Consider the following 15824-nt stretch of genomic DNA (forward strand, 5'->3'; position numbering starts at 1 on the left):
ATTTGGACTTAACCGTTGGATCATTAACTGGGGATGTTTAATTGATTTTCTATTTTTTTTTTAAATTTTAATGGCCGTTCTTTTTAGCTCCAACGCGCTAAAAAATGTGGAGGAATACGCGCCTGGGTTTTGGTCTGTGAAGGGGTAATTTAATTAACTTTTAAAACGTTAAGGTGTGTAATAGGTCGCTCATATAGTTTAGGTGTGATATCGACATTTTGGATATAGATTTGATGTATTTTGCCTTTTTTTTTTTGTTTTTTTTTTTTTTTTGTAAAAAGTACTATAGTTCATAAAACATGATTTTTACTAATCGTGCATATGTAAATCATCAGTCCTTCTAGCAATTTTTTGTTGTTGAGATTTTGTATTGAATCTTAGTTTTTTCTGGTGCTATAGCTTTTAGTATAGTATGATATCAAAGCTTTTCAAGAATTAATATATTAGGATCTTTGAAAATAAAAAATAAATAAAGAAGTTTTAAGGTTTATTCAATGTTCTTAATTAAGTGGAGGAAAGATAGGGGGTCGGGGGGGGGGGGGGGTCGGGTGGGGGGTCAGAGGAGAGTAAAAAGGAGAGACAGGCTTCAGTAAAATGGACATAACTCTTTACTCACATATCGACTTAATCTCCACTATATATCGTTAGAAAGGTATTTCAAAGATCTACAACTTTCATTATGGAAGTGTTCCAAAATTCGCAACGCATTTCCACGAAACTGGCCTAGAAGTTAGACCTACCGAAACTTAGACGAGTTTAAGAGCCCTTATGAACTTCACTATTTGGTTTGACTTCAAAACGACTATCTTTGTAATATCACACCATAAAAGAAATCACTAAATCCAATTATTTTTGTATCTGACACATATTCCATAAGAGTAATATATTTGAACTAAGAGAACCTTTAGCGAGAGAAATTCGATCATTAAAACACCAAATACAATTGCTATAAGTCTATAATGACGCCAAAAAATAAGGTAATCACTGATCGTTAACGTTAACGAATGATTGAAATCCGGTCATTCAATTTACCGCCGACATAAATTTCGGTCGTTATATATTCTTTTTAGCGACATAGTAATTTCTTTGCTAATTTATCAGCCAAGTGTTAAAAATCTTTAGTGACAACAACCAATTCGGTCATTATAAGTGATTTTGACAACTGAGATTTCCTTTGTCAATTGTATGTTATTTTTAACGACCAATTTCACTTCGCTAGTGCCATTTAACTATTTGAGAGCATGTCGTTAAAGAATTGTAAAACGTTGCTAACATGAGATTTTAATAATTATAACTATGGAAATTTTATTACACAAAGAGTTATAATTATCTCATATGCTTTCTCACACACCTATTTTTAATAACCACGACAAATAATTTTAGACGGGGGGAGCAGAAAATTTGAAATTAATAAATTTAAAAAATCAAACATCAAATTTATTAACAAAAAAAAAAAGCCACTAGTGATTGTGAACGAAAAGTGTCGTATATACCGGAGCTCCGGTGTCACGAGCTCGCCAGTAGTGATGGCTGTGGAGCAAGCAACAGTGAGGGAGAGGAGATAGTGGCTGGAAAAGTTGCGAATCAGGTAATTTTAATTAAAATCGAGTAATTTTGCAGGATTTGAGTTTTCCATTCATCTAACGGGTATAAATGTAAATTTTATAGACGACATAGATATTTTTATTCGTAATAACTAATGGAGAATAAAATTAGCTAATAAAACAAAGTATATGCGTATATTTGACCCCTTTCCCTTAAAATTTCGATAAAAATAGAGAACAAAAGCGACTATTTAAAATTTCGCGTCCATATAGTAACATTTTAAAACTGTAGAGACGGAGGGAAATATTGGAGGGTAGTCCAAAAAATTAAACAGTATCGCCACTGCTCACTGCCACGTCATCAATCCAAGCACCTTTATCTCAACCAATCAGAACACAGCATCCATCCCTATATATTCCTAACTCCACTTCTTCAATTCCCCCATCACATTCCACACACCGTCATTCCTCTCTCTCAAACAAGCAACATCAAATCTAGGGTTAGGGTTTTTGGAAAAAGATGAGTTCAGGTGCAGGAGCAGGTAAAGGCGGCGCAGGAAGAGGAAAGCCGAAAGCATCGAAATCGGTGTCTAGATCTTCGAAAGCGGGTCTGCAGTTTCCTGTGGGAAGGATCGCTCGTTTTCTTAAGGCAGGAAAGTATGCTGAGCGTGTTGGTGCTGGTGCTCCTGTTTATCTATCTGCTGTCCTTGAATATCTCGCTGCTGAGGTAATTTCACTCTTTTCAATTGGATGTTAGAATTTGATTAATTGGACCTGTTTGCTGTTTTAGATATGTGTTTAGCGATGGATTAACAATTTTTTGTTAATTGATGTTAAATGTAAGTTAGAATTTGATTTATGTTGGCTAATCGGAGCTGTCTATAGTTTTGATGTGTTTATTTTGTATGTTCCAAGTTTTTTTTGGCTACTTTTAGGGAATCTAATTAAACCTAGTTTATTTGTGAAATTTTTAACAATTAGTTAATAACAAGCTTTCTGAGGTAGATTTTGTGTTTTATGATGACTTATTTTGTTAATTTTTGTGTTTTTGATGTTGAATCAAGTTTAGGGAAATCTAGTTTAACCAAGTTTATTTGTGAAATTTTAACAATAAACTAATATTTATCACAGTTTTTTGAAAATAAAACTTTCCTAAACTAATTAGAACAGTTCAAGTTCCTCCAAAGAGCTGAATTAATGGAGTTGTTTTCCAGTCTATTCAATTCATTGTGTTTATTAATTAATTCCACAGGGGTTGTTGTGCATGTTTTATAGAAGGTCGTGAAATGTTTAGTTTGATGTGTTAGAAAATGTGAGGTTTATTGTGAATGTATTTCTAAGTTTGTAATGTTTGTTTTAATATAGGTGTTGGAGTTGGCTGGGAATGCAGCAAGGGACAACAAGAAGAATCGTATTGTGCCTAGGCACATTCAGTTGGCTGTGAGGAATGATGAGGAGCTGAGCAAGCTTTTGGGTCATGTTACTATTGCTAATGGTGGTGTTCTTCCTAACATTCACCAGAATCTATTACCTAAGAAGGCTGGCTCTGGAAAGGGTGATATTGGATCTGCATCTCAAGAGTTTTAGATGTAAATTGGGCTTGTGCTTTGGGGGAAGGATTAGGGAGAAAGTAGTAAAACATGGTTATGTAATATAAAATTACTGTTTTGTATTCTGTTATTCAATGGTGTTGAATGAAAAATGGAAATGGCCACCTGCAGTTTTGGTTACTGATGTTCTAGTTCTTGCTCTTTGGAGTTATATGTTGTTCTTTGTGGATGCTGACCTTGTCTGTTTTGATTAATTGAGCACTTGCTGTGTGTTATTTGGTTGGAGATGTTATTGATCATGTTGAACTATACTCTAGTACTTTTCATGGCAAATGGTGTTAGATTGTGGAGACTGTAGTCTGTTTTTTGCCATCTTAACAGCTTAATAATGAGTTTCTGGTCGTTGCCTTAGTTGTTTCTTTGCAGTTCTTTAGTGATTACTATTAGATTATGGTTTTCACCCAAGTTGTTTTAGACTGCAAGGTAATTTGCATTCTCCACTTCCCTTTTACTGCTCTCAGTTGAGCTTCTACTGTTTTTGTTGTTTCCTCTTAGATGGATCAGGTTGAGTTTTCACCACAGGATTTGGCCAAGGGCATTGAAGATTGGTTGATTTTTAAAACAAACGTAAAATAATGGTAGATTTATTTTGGAGGTATTGTTACTCCCTGTTTGGATGGTTGTTTCCCATGGTTCATTAGTGTTTTTGTTTAACTTAGGTTTGTCCATCTAGAATTTGGAGTTAGGACTTCTAATTTGCTTGTAACTATCGATCAAGTGTTCTTTTATTTTTGGGGCAGGTGTTGGTGCTGTAGGCCTATGAATGGGAGGGAATGAGAAGAAAATTGGTATTTGAACTCCACTATAAATGCTAAAGTTGCAATATTAGGTTGCAACTCTAGTCATTATGTACAATGCTAAAAATAATGATGTGCTGTTCTGCAAATCTGCAACTTGCAAAGTCAAGATCAACATTCAATGAAATCTTAAAAAGGAATTTGCCAAATATGGAGAGAAGAGAGTACTGAGACTTGGAACTTGGATCCAATAGTACAGAGCCCTGTTTTGAGGCTCTGTTGTCTGTACTCGATCAACAGTATCTTCTAAGCATTTAAAGATATGGAAGGGAAGTAGGGAACTGGGGTTGGTGGAAGACGAGTCTCATTGTTAATCGTTCTTTTAACTATTTTAGCTCCTTTTAAATTTAGAAATGGACAAGGAAATACGTGGTAAGTAATATTTCAATTTGTTTTCTCGAGTCAATTTATTCCGTGAGTAACTATTGAAAAAGAAAATTTCCTCACAAACTATTCGACAGAACACTTTGAACCAACATTCAACTTCTGTCTTCGGCTAAAGAAGCATACTCAAATTCATTGTTGTGCTCTGTTCTTTATCTTGCAGTTTTTGAGGCCAAAGTTCTGATTTTTTGCTTGAAAGAGTGAAAGGAATACCAAAGCGATCATTTAACACGCAGATTGGTTTTTTTAACTTCGCAACCTAGAGTGAAATTTCTTGTTTATCTTCGCAAGTCTTGAATACTACTACTACTACTAGTACTGCTTGTTGGTTGTAGTTTTAGGAGCACTTTTATACTTGGGCCTTTTAATTGTTTAGTATGCCGTCTTATAAAGTTCTTTTTTGATCTTGGATATTGTTTTCATCACTCATGAGGGTCATCAGACAATACGAGGCATCTCAAGTAGGATTTTTCAGTCAATGAACCAAGACGGATTTTGGATTTTCTTGTTAGATAACACGTAGTGTGATATTGATTGAAGTAATTGTTACAAATGCACATCATTCTTTCTGTATCTGCCAGTATGCCTCATATTTAATGTTTTGCAGACTCAAAGAAGCTAGCGGAGGGGGGAAAATTTATACATATTCTGCTATCTGAACCCAACACAGACATCAAGAGGGCACATGCCGTTCATCCTTTTACTGCTGTACAAAATGGAGTATTCTTTATGGTGTTGTGAAATTGAATTTGATGTGATTCCCCTTTGTATGCACTTTTTGTTGATGCATGACAAAATATATTGCAAACTTATACATGGGAAGTTCTGGTCTTCAAAAAACTTTATGGATTCTTTCATCAAGAGTAGAAGATCATTGAGAAGCAGCTACAGAATAATTCAAAGTTCTTTCTCTGTATTAACATTCTAAGTTTGCTAACTTATTTGAGATTTATGTTTAGATTATCCATCCAACCAGCAAAGAGAACCTAACGAAGAACAAAACTTGTCACTTTTGGCCAATTTAGCTGCAAATTGTGATTGTACCCTTGTTCAATTGCTGGGCTTGGCTCCTGCAACAAGAAGAACATGTCGTTCCAATTGTTTCTTGGTTTAGTTAATTGACGTACCATTTCTTCTTTGTCCACCACTTTATCTTGCCTTCACTTCATTTAAACTTGTTTGGACCATTAGTCAATCTCCTAAGAACAGTAAACAAAGTTTGTGAAAGAAAGTAGTATCAAAGGGGCTAAAAACATGCATTGCAAATGTGATAAGAGACTTTCAAATGTTGGAAATCTCCCAATATGCTAGTTTCAACGACTCTCATTCGTTACGCTTCTTTCTAGTTGCTTTACTTATTTAGCAAATGACACCTGGGTGTGTGTAGTGTGTACTTAGAGGAGCACGTCTGAACGAATTCAACATTTGAAGGACTCAAGATATTATTACTATTGGTAATGGAACTAAGATACTACCATCTTTATTTACATGCCTTATTTTCATTTTCATTATCGGTTTGGCTTATGCCTGACGATTTGAAAGAAATTAAGGACCCTGATCCAGCCAAAGAGATCCATGGAAAGAGATATCTTCACAAAGTTGTCATCACATAAATTTTCCCACACTATACCAAATCATACATGCGATAGTTTATGTGGTAAATCAGCTCATAAAAGAAGGAACTGGTGCTCCTATTTTGATCATTTTCTCATGCATTTAGTAATTATAAGCAGTAACATTTTCTCGTGTTCTTATTTGCTTAATTAAGTATTATTTATTGGTTGTTTTTCCCCAAAACTTTCCAGCGAAACATCGTCACGTCATAAGCGAAAACACTGAGATGGATCGTGAAGAATTCAGGTCTAAAGATTTAACCGATACCAGGATTTCGAAATGCACTTGAATTTGAAGAGAACTATGTAAATGTCCTAACAGGGATGGATACTAGGACTAGGTTTCAGCATTTGTTAGTTGGGAAGTAGCTGATGAATAGGTAAATTCTAGTCATTGGCAATATGTAGTCAATTTGTTGGCCAAATGTCGGTAAAAGAACGAAACAAATTAAAAATTAGAAGATATTTCCTACTACAAGTTCAAAATTGTTCCGATATGTATCTATACTTAGCTGTATTAATGGTTTTTGCATTGAATATTCAGTGTCACATAGGCGGGTTGATTCAAATTTTGGTAAGCAAAAGTGGGCTGAGTTATATGTTAATCTTCTAACTCTGTTGCTATTGGTAACAGATGACATTGTAAAGCTCTTAAAGATTCAACTTGTATTTCCAATCAATCTCAAGATGCGTACCATAAAAAAGAAATTTAACAGTCTCAAGATACTAAATTCAACAGATACAATGGAATGAGCAGCTTGTTCAACCTTTCTCGTGACACATTCAAGCTACAACGACGACAAAATGGGATATCCAATCAGCAAATATAGGTAACATAGGTAAGTCTTCTGCTATGCACATGGAAATAATAGTAGATTCAATGAACATTGGGAACAGGGGAAAACCCGGGCTTCACTATTTTGATTCAAGCAGTCAAACAAGCGGATAGATCCTTTGTTCTTACCAACAGCTTTCACTTCCTGAAATCTCAATAATACATAAAAAAGTACTTCAGTGAATGTCACATGACAAGTAAAAGTAGCGTAGATGTAGAAAGCAGTGCATGCAGCAAAAATAACTTTCATGTGAAACGGCCTGCCTAGTTAAGTACATTCCCCTACCAACTATATATATATATATACTTGAGGCATGTCAAAGAGCTTCTAGTTAACTAATCTGATGTCTACACCAAAAGGGTGGTATATTTAGTCTATCATACATCCAAAAGAATAATAAATATTACTAAGTTAAAGGCAATATACTACTCATATTGATCCACATCCAACATATTATGCTGCCCAAAGTGGGTAGCGAGTTGATTTAGAGGTGGAAGAAGGCAGTACAGTACTCTCAGTTGCTTTCTTTTAATTCAATCCGTTCTTACTAATGTCATTTACTGCTAAAGTGAAACAAGGTTAAGCTTTGATTGGCCAAACAAGTATAATATTGAAAATATAATGCCGAAGAAAGAACAGTAAGCTATTGACAACTAGGAGACCCACCAAGACAAGATACTAAATCGGAACTTAACTCTTCTTTACGATTTCTTTTTCCCTATTAAATCTCACTTTAAAAGGGATTAGCAATGAAAGCCCTAGATCAAACAATGACCCTGGCAAGGACTATGGCTCATCGTAACAAAGTTTCATTCCAGGAAAGATTTTTTTGTTAATATGAATACTTTAAGGAGTTAGTTTAGGTTGAGGGTATAGTTCATGAATGTTTTTGGCCAAAGACCATAATCGCTATTCAAGAGAAATAGTTTCAAATATTTTATGATCAGTAGCACTAGTGAAATCCTAAACATGGGCTCGGTTCATGATTATGGATTCCTATTTATCATATTAGCTAATCAGATTAGATTCATTTTCTAATTTTACTGTTATGGTAAAATGATTTATGCTTAAATTTATAGTCTCGAGCCTTCTGCAACTGACTATGTCAGTTGACAGAAAAGTTCCAAGTCGACGAGCAGAAAATTTCTAAAGATGGATTTCTACACGAGCCTTAACTTTTCCCAATCCTTTTTGCTATGTATTGCTTGATACCTTCAACTGTTAGCTATTAGCAGCAACGGAAAAATCCAAAACCAGATGCTAGGCTAACCGTAATCCCTCTTCCAAAACAACCAAGTTTCTTTTTTTTGCCCTATTAAGTTTTCACCCCAACAAAACTTGGGAAGGACCTCGCAGTTATCGGTGCATTCACCTGCCAGGAGTTCCATGTTTGCAGTGCTCTTTATTTTTACTCTGTCTAGAGGCACAACATTCCCTCAAACACTGCTAAACAAGAGAAAATCTGTCCGCGTCGTTCAGTTCGAAGTTAACAGGATAAAATTGTTGTTCCTTGTATATGAAAATGACTAACAAAATCTCCTAGCATCACAATTTAAAGCTGTCCTCCACATATGTATAGCAAACAGAATTTAATAGCACTTGAGGGAAAAAAGCAGTCTTACGAGTTATTTGTTACATGATTATCTTGATCTGATGTTTTTCAGGCTTTTTCTTTTCCTTGCATCCTCAAGCCCTTGTGTGGAAAAAGGAGAAACTAGGCTTTCAACGTATATTTCCGCCTCATAATCACCATCAGAGTTAATAACCTCTGAATATCTAATTGATTCATCCTTAGGATTGTATATCATGGAAACTGAACCAAACACAACCAAAATTTCACCCTTTTTTGACATAAACAAGAGGGGACAATGTAGATGACAAATCTCCACTTCATCACCAGGACAGTTGATGGTATACATTTTTGTCCAAGATTCTTTAACCCCGTACTCCTTCATAACCCAAACATCTAGAAGAGTTCGCATATAATCACAAAAGATAGAAAGATCACTTGCCAACACTGTCAACCATATAACGAAATCTCCTTCTCCATATCAGGGCTGCTTCATCGTCTTTCCCCATTTCTCCTCACCCAAATCAAAAGAAATGATTTTCCCGCCGACATCCCAATGAAAATTCCCATTCAAAAACTTACCCGAACCAATTAATAGGACCTCACTTGGACAATCATCAAGACTTCTCCAAGAATCACTTTTTAGACTATATATTTTTACTTCAGCATGATCAGAACTGTCATAACTATAAAAAACACCAACAACTTTATAATCATCATGTCCAAAACTATATATCGGCGAGCTAACAAACTTCTTCAATCTAGGTCTTGGATCAGGCAATTTCCTGTACTTTCTAATTGATGGATTCCCTATAAACAAGTCATTCTTCCCAGCGGCAAGACAAATCAACCCATTGACAGAACCTAAAATCCAATCAGACCTAGGCAATTTGGTGTATAAATCATTGCCTTTCATGGGATAATCCAAGTCAAACGCCTCAGTAACAGGCTGATAAAATAAAGACCTAAGAGTACAACATTGAAGAGTCAAACCGCGATCAAGCATAAACGTAAGCATATTATGGGTGTATTCCTTGTTATTAAAGGATAAACTGAGATGCGTCTTGATAAATTCAGGGCTAGAAATTACATCAAGCCAGTATTTTGAAACACACCTGAATTTCAACAGGGATTTCACAGGAAGCCTGGACAAGATTTCAGTGATGAGTTCTGGTGGAAGGGTTGGGATTGATAAGCTTGAAAATTGCATTGAAGTTGATGGTAATGGAGAATGGTTTGTGGGTTTGCTCCTTTAGATCCCATTTCTGTTTGAGAAATTTGAAGCTCTTGAAGTTTAATATTTGCAACGTAATAGCAAGGTTTTGTGTAATTGTGAGAACACGGTACACGTTACATTCTTTTTGTTGACGTCTAATAGAGAAAAAGACCAAACTACTAGTCCCTTAAGTCTAACCATTGGATTAAAATGGAATTTTTTACCAAAGTAAGCCATTATTCCAGCCAATTCATCAAAATAATATATTCTTTTGAAAATTTACAGAAGTAGAATAAACGTATTCCACAGTAACGTATTATGCATTATTTTATTCAAAAAATTCAACGGGCAAAAAAGTTAAAGGTTAATGGTGTTAAAGGGTAATTCGTTACTGTGAGTAACATTTTATAGTTAATACGTTACTGTGAGTAACGTTTTATGGTTAATTAATGGTTTCAATGTTCCACTGATTTGAGTTCTTTATTTTATCCTAGCTGATTTGAGTGCTTTATTTTATGGAGTATGTATGATTCACTAAGGTCTCTTAGTCTACAACTTGATGGAAACCATTCTTAGCTGCCGTTTTGCTTTATACAAATTTAGTTCCAGAGAAGTGAATTAAGAGACCAAATTTAGCTGTTGTTTTGCTTCTAGAAGATGGAGTATTTTTCGTTAAGCGGATATGAAAGATGGTTGCTTCTTAATTTTCATATATGAAAAGACTGTGATATATAAGCATTAATTACTAGTAGTTATTGTTGTAAACTTAAGACATTGTATCTTTAATTTCTTTTGGGTCTTAACCATCCTGCACTTTAAAATGTATAAGAAAATGTTGAAAGGGAGAATTAACCAACTTCTGCTCATATAATTTCCCACTGCTGGTGTTGTTTTGAAATTGAAAAACTGCTACTTTATTTAGCTAATCAATACTTTTTTTTATAAGGCTAATCAATATTTTTTTAATCCTAATTAATTTTTTCAAGGCTAATCAGTATCTTTTTGTAAGGCTAATCGATACTTTTTTTTTTTAAGGGTAATCCCTATTGTCGGTAAAGTTTTATAATTACATCAATCAGAAGGGTTCCTAATTTGATGAATTCTTTGCAAGATTTAACTGCTCGTGCCTGGATTCTGTAGAAACGTTACTGTCAATTACGTTTTAGCCTGAAGTTGTAACTCTGAGTTACGACTTTAAGATCAATCAATGTCAGATTTTGTATTCTTTAGAGTCGTTACTCACAGTAACGTATTAACCATAAAACGTTACTCACAGTAACGAATTACCCTTTAACACCGTTAACCTTTAACTTTTTTGCCCGTTGAGTTTTTTGAATAAAATAATGTCTAATACGTTACTGTGAAATACGTTTATTCTAGTTTTGTAAATTTTCAAAAAAATGTATTATTTTGGTGAATTGGCTGAAATAATAACTTATTTTGGTCAAAGAATCACAATTGGTTCTTTACTACTATATAGAAGCACGGGTGTGCTTCGTCGTCAATCATCATTTTTTTTTTTTTAAAGTAAAGGTGAATTTCATATTAAAAAACATCAAGCAATATAAAAAAAAAAATGAGTCCCATATTAAAAATACCAAGTAATATTAATTTTTTTAAAAAAAGTGAATCCCACCATCTCCAATCTCATGAAAAAAAAAGGATCCTATATTACAAAAATCAAGCAATATAAAAAAAAAAAGTGAATCCCATATTAAAAAAACAAGTAATGTCAAAAAAAAAAAAAACATGCACCCCATATTAAAAAATCAAACAATATTCATGTAATTCTCAAAGTATCCTCATTAAGTCATAATAGTGGATTCATTGCCACATGTGTATCAACCAATTAGTGGGAGCAAATGAAATTATTGTACAGCAAAAAACATGATTTAAAAAAAAAGGAAAAAAAGCGGACCCTACCATCTCCAATATCATGAAAAAAAAAGTGGATCCCATATTAAAAAAACAAGCAATGTCAAAAAAAAAAAATGTGCACCCCATATTAAAAAATCAAACAATATTCATGTAATTCCCAAAGTATCCCCATTAAGTCATAATGGTGGATTCATTGCCACATGAGTATCAACCCATTAGTGGGAGCAAATAAAATTATTTTACAACAAAAAACATGGACCCCATATTATTCCTTTTTCTTCAAAAGGTTAAGTAGCCAAACCATACAATTTCCTTTCTTTTCTTATATTAGCCTGAGATTTAATCTAGATATTTAACTGTTGTATTTGCTATTTTGCCATGTTATTTATTTATTATGTTTACTAAAATAAATATACGTAAAATATTTATATTTTAAAATAAGATAGAATTGAATTACTTTTTCATTTTTTCCCTACTCTAATAAATGTGAAAAAATATTAATGTCGTAAAATAAAAAATAATATTAAATAGAGATCAAATAATTAATAAGATAAATTAGTCAAATTATAATTCTAATTGACGTTTTCTTAAAAAATCGTGCAAAAGACAACATGACAAGTAAAATGAGCTAAACAAAAAATATTTACCAAAATTTTAAAAATAGCAGTTCTTCGTTTAAATAGAAAATCAAATTTCTACTTTGTTTCGTTTTAAACATGTAAAATTAATTTAATAATTTGAATTAATCAAATTAAATCAAAATTTGATAAAAAATAATGAGTATTGTTTAGGTCCAATCTACATACATTAACAATAGAATATTTTACACCTTTAAATTAATCAAATTAAAATTCAAAGTATATATATATATATATATATATATATATATACCCAAACACAGCTACATACACATAGATACATTATAAAATCTAAAGTGTTGGGCCCGTGCGCAGCACGGGCATATGCCGTCTAGTTTAAATAGAGATAAGGGTCAAAAGCACATCTAAATTATCTTTTTTTTTTCTTTCGTGTTTCATACTTGAACTATCTGAAGTAAGCAAAGCACACCTAAAATATCACTATATAGTTAGCAAATCATACCTGAACTTATATATGATGTTGAGTGTACAGTGTACTGCACTCTCTTTTTTGGTTTAAAAATAGTGCCACTTGGCACTTTACGTGGATAAATAATTCCACCGTGGCAGAAGTTAATTCCACATGGATAAATAAAGGTTAAAAGTTAAGGGGTAATATATTTGGGTAAAATTAGAAAACACGGTCATTGTAAAAATTTAATGGGTCTCACCGTTTGTAAAATTCTCACTGGAGATTTTCTTCTTCTCCGACAGTGATCTCGTCTCTGCCATGGTTGGTATCTTGCTTCCCCCCGTTAAGCTCCAATTTTCCCCAAGAAGATGAAGGGAAACAAAAAGGAGGAGAAAATCTTATTAGCCCTTACAGAAGAAGAAAATGAAGAATAAGGTTGATAATGAAAAAGAAATAAATGAAAAAAATCTGCACAAGAGAAGAAGAAATGAAGAAAAATGGTTGAGAAATGATGAAGAAGAAAAGGGAGAGCTTAGGGTTTTAAAGAATTAATTGGAAAATTTTATCAAATAAAAATAATAATGAGTCAGCAAATATATAGCAGTTACATATGCCAAATGGACGAAATATTTTGGGAAATTTTTTGCTTCACGCGCATTTAGGAGAGTGAGGTCGACATTTTAGTCTAGTCAGCGTTTAGGTGTGTTTTGCTAACTATATAGTGATAGTTCAGATGTGTTTTGCTCACTTCGAATAGTTCGGATATAAAACACAAAAAGAGGTGATAGTTTAGGTGTGTTTTTTTTACCCTTATCTCTCTTTAAATATCAATGTGAAACATTAATAGTCCCTTAATTATTGGCCGGTTCATCGGTCGGGTCAGATTGGGTTTAGCATATTTTGGATTATATTTTCGGTTTTTGGATTTCATAAAATGTAATCCGAATTCGATCCAAATACGCTCAGATTGGATCGGATTTCTTAAGTTCGATTTTGAATAAATTGATTTGGATAATTCGAATTTTCGGTTCAGCTTATAAGTTGAATTGCTGCTTCTTCTTCTTACAAATGAACTACCAAATAAAATATTAATACCAAATTACCTTAATATATAGTTCCTCGTTGAATATATGCGTTGATATGTAATGAGTAGGGTATATTTGACTTATTAAATTGGACATACAAGTATGGCCCAATATCTAATGGATAGTCGGGTAGGCTAAACTTAAAGGTATGAGAAATTTGGTTTTTGGATATCCAAAAATCCGAAGTTTCAAATCCGAAATTCGATCCAAAGTCCAAAATTTTTAAAAATTAAATCCGAAATCTAATTTCGAATTTGAAAATTTCAAAATATAAAACCAAAATGTTCGGATTTCGGATTTATCCAAACTATGAACACCGCTACTCAAGTATGCAGAAGCGGCGCTCTTTTAGTTTTTACTGGCAAATTTTTGCGTCAAAGACTAAAGGAGGAACCATGTGTCGTTCAGCCTACATGTAATTGTGATCTCCTGGTTTGCATGAACTTGCAGGCCACATACCTGAGCTTTAAGGTCCCCCAATTCATCTATTTCCCTGTGTGCCAAACGAGGTTTGTCACCACAAGCAGTCATTTTACCATGTCTAGTGAATTTTTCACTCACCAACATTTACTAAGCATTTTCGACCGGCAGGAGTTGACAGGCATATCTATAGAGGCGGAGCCAAGTTTTGAAGTTTATGGATTAAAAATTCTAATTCTTTTGAGTTACGGGATTATAAATTAATAATTTGTACTACGTATTAAATGGATTTCTTTTAAGACAAATATAGAATTTGAACCAAACTTACTGGATTGCAGGTTATATCTTCTTTCAAAAGTTTGGCAGAAGTAATGTAGTCGACGCTCCTATTTATAGTCCCGGAACAATCACAGTCAAAAGTCCCAAGATAAATATTAACCAGAATAGAATGAAAAAGTTAAAAAAAAAAAAAAACTTCAGAAGATAAGCTTTGGGTAACACTATTAAATCTTAAGCAAGGGTTTTGTTTAAGATCTATTTAGATTCTTATTCTCATATTAGATAATCATAAATATTACGTAGTTTTCAAGCTATGCTGTTAATGTAATAGATGATTACTTCTTTAATCTGTGGCCCAATAAGGCGTTATGTCAGTTTAACAGAGAAACTTTTCAGGCAAGTTGCCCAGGATGTAGGGGGTGGATTAGTTGTTCATAACATCGGCTTTCAGCTCCTGAATGGTAAATACTACATAACAATTAACAGAACACCTCACTGATACTTAATGACAAGTAAAAACAATGTAGATTTAATTATTCCAAAAAAGAAGTGAAGATTTAGAAAGCAGCACAAGCATATTATCCCCACACACGGGATACGATTAACATGTAGCAAAAATTACATTACCTATTGCTTTCAGAGGCGGACTTACGGGGAAGTGAGGGGACAGCGGACCACGTTAACTTCATTTTTTTATTTTTTATTTTTATTTATATACATAATACCTTGAGAAACGACTATATATTTTGTTAGAAACCCTGGAAAACAAAAGCTGGGCGTTCAGCTAAAAATGGCGAAAATCTTTTTAGCATATAAAATGCCCAGGCTGCTGCTAGATTTTGGTTACAGGAATACATTACAAATCTAAGCGGCACAGGTAAGATCAATATGTAGTAAAGACCAGCATAGGTAACCCTTGCTTTATACACATAAAAGAAAATTAACATAACGGATGAACGTAACTAAGGGGAATGCCATGCTTCATCATCAAGATGCATGCAGTAAGCAGTAGGTGGATTGATTGTTCTTAATAACAGCTTTTACTTGCTGATTCCCTGCAATTTATATTGTTTGGACTCTTTAAAAATGTTATTGTAATTTGCAGGATTGCCCTTTGCTGGGGTGGTCTTTGTTTTTTGCCCGTCAAATCAGTGGTTTTTAAATTTTTAACAGAGAAAAAATTTAAACCGGGAGCTTAGAAATTTTAGGTAAAGGGTAAAAATTAAAGTTTAATAATTTAAGGGACAAAAATAGTGCACTTGAAGGTCACTGCACACAAAAAGATGGACACATATGGGGTGAAAGGGTAAGCCACATCATCCTGTTACTATTGGCAAAAAGCCCAATAAGTCGACATGACTTAGGTATCTTAAAGGCCCAAATTATAAGTCGACATGACTTAGGTATCTTAAAGGCCCAAATTTAATTACGTGGCTCCACAAATATCCACACCTTTTTGTCTTCTCCCTTTCTTACCCTTCGCCCATGCACTATAAATACCCACCAACCTAACAAGGCAAGCATATCAAGCTGAGTAATTTC

The 15824-nt window shown here is 33.7% G+C and overlaps 1 protein-coding gene and 1 pseudogene across 1 annotated transcript; one reads left to right on the forward strand and one right to left on the reverse strand.

Moving 5' to 3' along the window:
• The first annotated feature begins 1975 nt into the window (after positions 1–1975).
• On the forward strand, positions 1976–3274 carry LOC132609982 (probable histone H2AXb). Its single transcript, XM_060324215.1, has 2 exons — positions 1976–2271; positions 2910–3274. The coding sequence occupies exons 1-2, from the start codon at positions 2065–2067 to the stop codon at positions 3129–3131; spliced, it is 429 nt and encodes a 142-aa protein (XP_060180198.1). The 5' UTR covers positions 1976–2064; the 3' UTR covers positions 3132–3274.
• A 3314-nt stretch (positions 3275–6588) lies between these two features.
• On the reverse strand, positions 6589–9730 carry LOC132609981 (F-box protein CPR1-like; annotated as a pseudogene).
• Positions 9731–15824: the final 6094 nt, after the last annotated feature.

The sequence above is a fragment of the Lycium barbarum genome, chromosome 9 (assembly GCF_019175385.1).
Source record: "Lycium barbarum isolate Lr01 chromosome 9, ASM1917538v2, whole genome shotgun sequence".
Classification (NCBI taxonomy): domain Eukaryota; kingdom Viridiplantae; phylum Streptophyta; class Magnoliopsida; order Solanales; family Solanaceae; genus Lycium; species Lycium barbarum.